The sequence below is a fragment of the Lolium perenne genome, chromosome 1 (genome assembly GCF_019359855.2).
Source record: "Lolium perenne isolate Kyuss_39 chromosome 1, Kyuss_2.0, whole genome shotgun sequence".
Classification (NCBI taxonomy): Eukaryota; Viridiplantae; Streptophyta; class Magnoliopsida; order Poales; family Poaceae; genus Lolium; species Lolium perenne.
In genome coordinates, this window is record NC_067244.2 from 67,125,473 (window position 1) to 67,133,379 (window position 7,907).

Consider the following 7,907-nt stretch of genomic DNA (forward strand, 5'->3'; position numbering starts at 1 on the left):
TTGGCCCTAACTCCTGAGAACGGCTAAACTGAAGAAGGGAGATCATTGGCATGGAACACAAGCGAGAGCTTCGGATAGCTTGGCCCTGTCACTTTTTGCTGGAGTGTGGAGAACGGCTAAACTGAAGCGACAACTCCTGACGACGAACTGGTTCCTACCGTCGGCTTCACCTCTCAGCGGTCCAGTGGCCAGCGCTGGATCCAAGCGCAAGTTCCCGACTACCTGTGAGTGATCTCGTGATGTCCCGCCCTTGAAAAACACGGTTGCAATAATAGGTTCAATTTCCTGTTATGGAACCCCTTCGGAAAAGATTTTCTGCCCATTGAACTTTGAATGTTGTCACTCTGTTGGTTTCATGATTTATGGAATCGGAGGAGACCCCTATTTTTTCTAAAAAAGGCTACTTCAATTAGGTTAAGAAGGGATTTTGACAGAAAGAGTCTTCCATTGGTGCTTTCCTGGACAAGAGCTTAACCATGGACTGGGCTATTGATCGATGACTGAAGCTGCCAATGTGTATGTTGAAGAATGAAGATCAATGAAGCACCACCTGCTTCAGAGTCTGTAAATTCAGGAAGAAGGGTATGCACACTGCCTGCATCCTGTTGAGGGGCGTAGCATAGTGCGCACCCCAGCCATCATTTTCAGGCTTCAGTGCAAGAGAACAAGGCATGAAGGATTCAGCAGCCAGCACCAACTGAATGTCAAATAGAAAGACTCATCCGAAGCATTGCAGCATGGTCACGAGAATTTGCATCAGGCAATGGAAAACGAAACAGGGGGCAGCTTAAGGCTGCACTATATTATATAAAACTGAAAGTCTTACAATAGGGCAAAAAAACGAAAGATAACTTTGGGTCACGGCCTATTGATATGCTCTTCTCATCTCCTCAACCGTACCCACCAATTTGATATTACGACTTAACTACCGAATACTCTAAGTGAAGACTCCTTCCCTATAAGATAATTTGCACGGTTGTTTCTTCTTGGGTGCTCAGGCGGTGCTTCTGAAGATGCAATCTGACATTGTAACACTTGGAGGGATCATCTGGTCTGCCTCTCCATCTATACCGCCCTTCGCCCATCAGCAAAAACAACAAGGTGCAAGGTTGAGCAGGGGGGCAGATGCATATTTAGCTCACGGAATGCGAGAAGTTGAGGCCAGCTTGCCGCCGAACATGTTCAGGTACAAGCCTGTTGATGAGGTCTGGTGAAGCGTTGGCCAGCTGCGGACAAAAAGCAAAAAACACATAAGCACAACAGCACAAAGAGGTTGCGTCAAATTAGCAAATGAACAACCTATGTTTTCTCCTTTAGGCTTACTTCATGCTTGAAGTTGAAGAGAGGCGGGAACGGGCGTCCGTTTGGCAAGCGTGCATTAGGCTCCCGAAGCTCATCAAAGAAAGGATGTGCACATGCGTCAAGCTGCATACCGATATTCAAATGCATAAGTATCCCCATCCAGCTATAGCAAAAATGTTACATGACGACTAAATATGCACTTATCATCCACCCAGCAGTGATCTGCGGATCTGGACTACTGATGCTTATAATTATAATGGCCATATCCCCACTAGAACTTACATTTTAGAAAAGACTAGTATTTATCAAGTTAGTCTAACAAAAGCCCACCAAAAGAACACTTGTGCTCGTCATGGCTCATTAATGGTTACAAATACCAGCACCTTTTTAGTCTCGATTGTGAAAACTAATGCATTAGAATGCACTGTACAAACATACATGAATAAGTAACTAATAATCATTAAGATACAGATATCATATGTCTGATCGTATCTAACAGAAACTCTTATTTCCAATTATCTGTTCGCTACTTGCTGCCACAAACAACTTAAAGAGCAATTATTGTTGGAAAATGCTCACCGCAGTGCAACGGAGGCTTGGTGAATACTGAAGAAGACGCGAAGCAAGATCTATCGCTTCAGGAGGCATTCTCTTGTGGAAAACCTTACCAAAACAAAGAACAATCAGTAGCTGTAAGGTATATCTTTATCTAAGCATCACATTACAAGATTTGACCTTAGAGTAAAGTCACAACTGCTGTCATCAACCTTGCAGTCGGAAATTAATAATAGTGCTGACCCAGATATATTATTATGATCGACCTGATGTTTTGTCAGAGACTGCACGCATACCTTGTGCCAAGGATGAGCTTTTATCTGTGGAAACCTAAACTCAGTATAGCTTGGGTTCATGCAACGTATTTCCTCTCGAGTTGGCGTACCAAGAACCTAGAAGAACATGATTAAAAAAAGGTCAATAAAATTTAATGGCAGAAGAAAAAGGAGACATATGCAATGTTTGCTGTACCTTGATTATCTCTACAAGCTGGTTGACTGCACTGTCTCCTGGAAATAATGGCTAGCAAAAAAACATGAATGGTGTAAAAACTACAGTATTGGCATTTTGGTAAAAAAATTGGAACCTAGTCTTGCAAAATCTGCCAGCAAATAAAGGAACCAACCTGACCAAGGAGCAGTTCTGCAAGAATACAACCACTCGACCATATATCTATGGACGTTGTATATTCAGTTGCACCAAATATTAGCTCCGGAGCACGGTAGTAGCGTGAGCATATGTATGAGATATTAGGCTCACCCTTCACCTGATAGAATAGTAAATTTCCAAGATTTAGGTAAATAAAATCGAAGTACTGCGCAGGATAATATTCCAATAGTTTAAACGAGCATTCAAATAAGAAGCTAGCAACATAAACATAATACTAGCATCTAACTTGATCTACTTCAAGCAATCAAACTGTTGAATTAACCAATTAAGCAAATATATCCAAGTAACTTGTTTCAATCTTGAGCCGCACTTCATACAAAGTCAATAGCACAGAGCTAATTCTAAATCCATACAAAAACGGTAAGAATGATTCAAAAAATATCGCACAGACCATGATGCCAATACTAGTACAGCAGCACATATAGTCTTTTTTTTTGAGAAATGCACATATAGTCTACATAACAGAAAGAATAGATTATAGTATTATCTATTACTAAATTTTGGGGGCAAAACCAACGTACCAGAACTTTTGCGCTTCCAAAGTCACAGATCTTGACTTGGTGGGTTAAAGGATCCACCTGAATTGAGAAGCAAGGAGAGACCCGTTCAAAACAAACTATGAAAACTCATACACGATAGCAGCATATCTGTTCATGGAAGCATACCAAAACGTTTTGTGGCTTCAAATCCCTATGACAGACTCCAACAGCATGAATGTAAGCTAGACCCCTGAATATCTGTCAACAATGTAAAAATAGACTTAGCGGAGCAAACGGAGATAGGCATGCATTTCACATCTATTGACCGCAATCCACAAACCTGATACATGTAAAGCTTCACATAGATAAGTGGCATCCCATGTTTGGCATTACTGTAGTGCTTGAGCACACGGTATAGCGTCTCGGGGACAAACTCCATGACAATGTTGAGGTACAGCTCATCTCTACTTGTGGTCGAGAAGAAGCAATGCTTGAGGCAGACGATATTGGGATGGTTAATCGAGCGCATAAGCTGCAGCTCACGGCTCTTGTACCGTGGATCCTGTATTACCTTCTTAATGGCCACAGCCTCTCCAGTTTCCAAGCATTTAGCCTACACATGTAACCATTTCGCTAAACATCAGGACAGATAGTCGCTAATTCAATCGAGAAAATACAGTGCCTGTTTAAGAGTTCAATCACCTGAAATACGATGCCAAACGAACCAGAGCCAACAATGCGCTCCGCCTTGTAGCTAATCGTCTGAGGATCAAAGCACGACATTACCAACCGTGCGCCAAGCAGGCATCAGATGTTGCTACATACTATAAAAGTTGAGCACTAATGTTGACAACAATCTAGTTATAGCCGTCCAAATTCGTCCCTACAAACTACCGTGATGACTGATGAACACCACACAGGATGTATTTCGAACAGATCTCACGGATCGAATAAATGGGCACCGTACAAATAAGCATGCATGTTTCTTTGTTCTTCATAAACGAAATTTAGTAACTGTTCCACAAAACTATCTTTCACTGACTTGCCATGCCAAAACTGCTACACGGCTGGGAAGGTAGCTGTAAGATAACACATACATGTAACTATCCAAGCCAAGAACTGGCTATCAACTCAGGCCAAAACATACAAAATCAGCATAAAGGATGATTAACTCACCTGCTTCGGCTCGCCGTTCTTGCCACCGATGGTGGTGGAGATGATGTGACCGGTCATCGCGCCCTTCCCTTCCGCGTACCGCGCTTCCCCATCCTGCTGCTTCTGCTTGACAAGCATAACCCATTAACACCAAACACAGCACAGCTAGCCAAAGAAACACACGCCCAACGCCATTCCAGCTCAGATCCGGCAAGATCCAGTTACCTTCTCGGAGGCCACTGCGGTGGGGGGCTTTTCGTCGAGCAGCATCGACTCCGGCGCCGGCGCCGGACGCTCCATGTGGCTAGTGTGTGAACGTGAGTGGACACGGTGGGCTCACTCTTGCATACACCTACATACCTGGTCCTGCTGGTCTCTGGCTTTGGCTTGGCTTGTACTGTGATGGGTGGTTCTGCCTTTGACCAATGGAGGGAAAGAGGGTGGTTAGCTATTGCAAGGTAAACAGCTGGTGGATTAGTGGCTGAATTGGCTGGGAGTACCCGGGCATGAGGTTGGGTTTTATACATGCCCCGCCTTTATTACGCGTAATTGCGCTCATTTCTCGCGTCAATACGATTAAGTTGCTGCTAAAATATGACTAATTATCGAATATTTCTCGCGTCGATGTGATAAGTTGCTACCAAGATACGATAATATTTTGTCCAATATTTCTTGCGTTAATGCGATAATTTTCTGCTAAAATATGACAATATCATGTGAAACACGTTCCGTTCTCCGCCAAAACAATAAGTTATTACTAAACATATGGCGATATTCGGCAGAGCATTTTTCCTTTTTTTTTTGATAAAGTGGCAATGTGACTAACCGATAACGATGAAATATTAGGTTATTAATAGATATTCATAAGCAGAAAGTTTGCTTAGCTTACGAGGAGCATTCAAGAAATTCTGAAGTCTTATAATAAGCTATGTATTTTCACCTTTTTATAGGGTTCGAATATTTATTTTTATCTGGTGCGCCAAATATAGCCACATCACCATATTTAGATAGACTTAATTTAAATTTTAGAAAAAAAATGCAGAAAATCATTTAAATTCCAAATGCAATGATTCTTGTGCAGTTTGGAGATAATTTGTAGTGCATCTTCTCAAAACCTGAAAATAAATTTGAACACTCTGAAAATTTCAAATATTTTAAAATGTTTTAGCAATTTATTTCAATTTATAAATCCAACTAAACCCATTCTTTTTCCAATGTTCTTAGAATATTTTTTAGAATCTAAAGTATGTTGAAATTGTTATCTTTTAGTCACTACTTTTATTTCGGTTAATCTTTTTTGCAAAGAAAGATTGTTGGGACTATAAGGAAGAGTACCACTACTCTCCATAGGCCAAGGCAACTTATATCATAATCATATAGGCGGTACCTAAAATTTGTTGGTTGCACATTTATGCTTTTATAAAGTAGAAGTCAAAGTCTTCCCAAGATGCCCATCACCAAGGAGGGGTCCACTGAATCTTGAAGAAAGAGTTGGTAAGTTTGAGTATAACTAGGGTAAAGAGCCCACTCATCGTGGTAATGTGCATGAACATCTTGACAAACTCAATCACAAATATGATCTTAGTGCTATGTGAAGATTTTTGCTAACAATGTGAATGAGATTGGTGAAGACGTATGGAGAAATAACCCCAGAATTTCTTAATTATCTTGAAGAATGCAACAAAACTCCACGGAAAGCACACATCACTCAGGAACGTTATCTTAGTCAAAACTCGCCAACACATGGTACCAAATAATCACAATGGGTTATTGATAATCCCCAAGTTCGGGTAGTATAATTTGATAAGTATTTGAGTGTCGAACCCATGAGGAGATGAAGGTAACTATCTATTCTCTAAGGTACTATAACCCACTTATATGGCCACGCAAAGCAATGTACTAGAGTGTGTAAGGTTGTTTTTACTACTAACTAGAACAATGTGAAGTGCTACAAGTAAACTATTGCAAGTAAGTAAAACAAGCGAGTAAAGTAGGAGCAAATAACTTAAGGAATGAAGTGTTTAGGCAAATTATTATTTTATTTGTTTGGTTGTCATAATTAGTGAAGCACATGGATAGTTTTTTTTTCTTCAATATAGGAGCCATAGATAGGTGAAACCATAAACATGTGCAATTACACCCCTACTGATTTATTCCAAGGCAGCTTTTGAGCAAACTAGAGAGATATTAAGACATAAAGTCCAACTATCGTTGTAAGTTTCAAGGTCCCCGTAATATCCCCCATTAATTAACCATGAATTAAAGTGGCATGCATATTTAAGAACTGAGACATGGTTTCTGTCAAGTTGCGGCTATCTCTCCTTTTATCATGATGCAACTGTGATAATCTTATGCATCCCCCAGCATATGTGTGCACTCATATATCAGTACATAAGATTTATCATAGAAGATAACATATACTTGTATGCAACCAATAATAAACTATTTCACAATTGCCATAAACAAGTTAGTACTCAAACATAGACATAGAGACAATAGATCGTATGAAAACAACAGATTGCATCACAAATCATGTGTGGCAATAGATTATAATAGGTAGATGGATGATATTGATGGAGGTGTTGATGAAAATGTTGATGATGAACATGCTGGAGGGGGTTGGAGTCCACCGGGGGTGATTCCGGCAGCGATTCCCACTTCCTAACTCCTTCCTGGCGGCAGCCTTAAAAAAAGTTGGTCACAGACACATGTTTTGTGTTATTATAATTTGAAATTTTAAAGCTCGTCGTGGGTGTCTCATCGGCCGCTCCCCTTTAAAAAAAATTCCTTCTATATTTTCTGATGTAATTATAACCATGTATTGAGAGTGTGTATAACAATAGGTATTATATAGTGTGGGTAGAGAGCTACCATACCCATCCCATATTGCTCATGGGTACACAACTTTACTCAGATGCGTAAAACTCTACGTATAACCATACTCAGATGAGTACTCAAATGGAAAACCAACACTACACAATACATTAGATTCACATGTTAGGTGTAGAGGAAAAATAGATAGTTCCTGTGGCACCGAAAATTATTGGTGCTGGCTAGATCTAGGGCTTTTGCGGGAGGGTTGAACGTACACGATGGGATTCACGATTTAGTCTCTTGAGGTTGCGTCCACGTGGGGACTGGAAAATTTTGGCAAGAAAATGAGAGTGGCTAGCTAGGAAAATATTGTGGATATGCTAACTAGGTATATCATGGCAGGGTCTCAATTCTGGCAAGCCCGGGTAGCCCATAGATGGTGGTAGAGCATACGATCCAATCGAGCGGCTCACTTACTGGAGAACCAAGATGGAGGAGTCTAGCCTGGAGAGAAGTAGTCATGTCTAGACCATAGTAGATGTCGGTCGGATCCCTGACGTGCACGACAATATAGCTTAGCTTAGGCTTAGTCGTATCCGGTTGAATCTCTACCATTGTAACCTTAGATCCGGGCGCCTTTATAAGCCGAATCTTGGGATCGTATTTTTTCATGATAATTCTAAACAAGTAGCAATAAGGCCTCGCCACCATCATGAGGTTTCCGAAACTGGGTAACTCATGTGTCCCCGTCCTGGTGACTCCTTGCCGCATGGCTCCCCCTCTCTTCCTTCCGTGAGGCACCCCTCACCAATGTACCGTCGAATATGCAACGATAGAAAGTCAGGGTTATACTCACATAGTACATACATTTTAGAATGGAGACCTCATACATCAGCCTTATCATGTAGGATTTGGGGTAATACCCACGTGTAA

The 7,907-nt window shown here is 41.1% G+C and overlaps 1 protein-coding gene across 1 annotated transcript; it reads right to left on the reverse strand.

The window, feature by feature from the left end:
- Positions 1-764: 764 nt before the first annotated feature.
- LOC127295972 (shaggy-related protein kinase GSK2) lies at positions 765-4,635 on the reverse strand. Its single transcript, XM_051326003.2, has 12 exons — positions 4,386-4,635; positions 4,182-4,283; positions 3,708-3,767; positions 3,346-3,618; positions 3,192-3,263; positions 3,048-3,104; positions 2,483-2,623; positions 2,329-2,379; positions 2,154-2,249; positions 1,882-1,965; positions 1,324-1,425; positions 765-1,226 (listed from the first exon to the last, which is right to left on the reverse strand). Exons 1-12 carry the CDS (start codon positions 4,458-4,460, stop codon positions 1,134-1,136), a joined length of 1,206 nt encoding a protein of 401 aa, XP_051181963.1. The 5' UTR covers positions 4,461-4,635; the 3' UTR covers positions 765-1,133.
- Between the last annotated feature and the right edge of the window lie 3,272 nt (positions 4,636-7,907).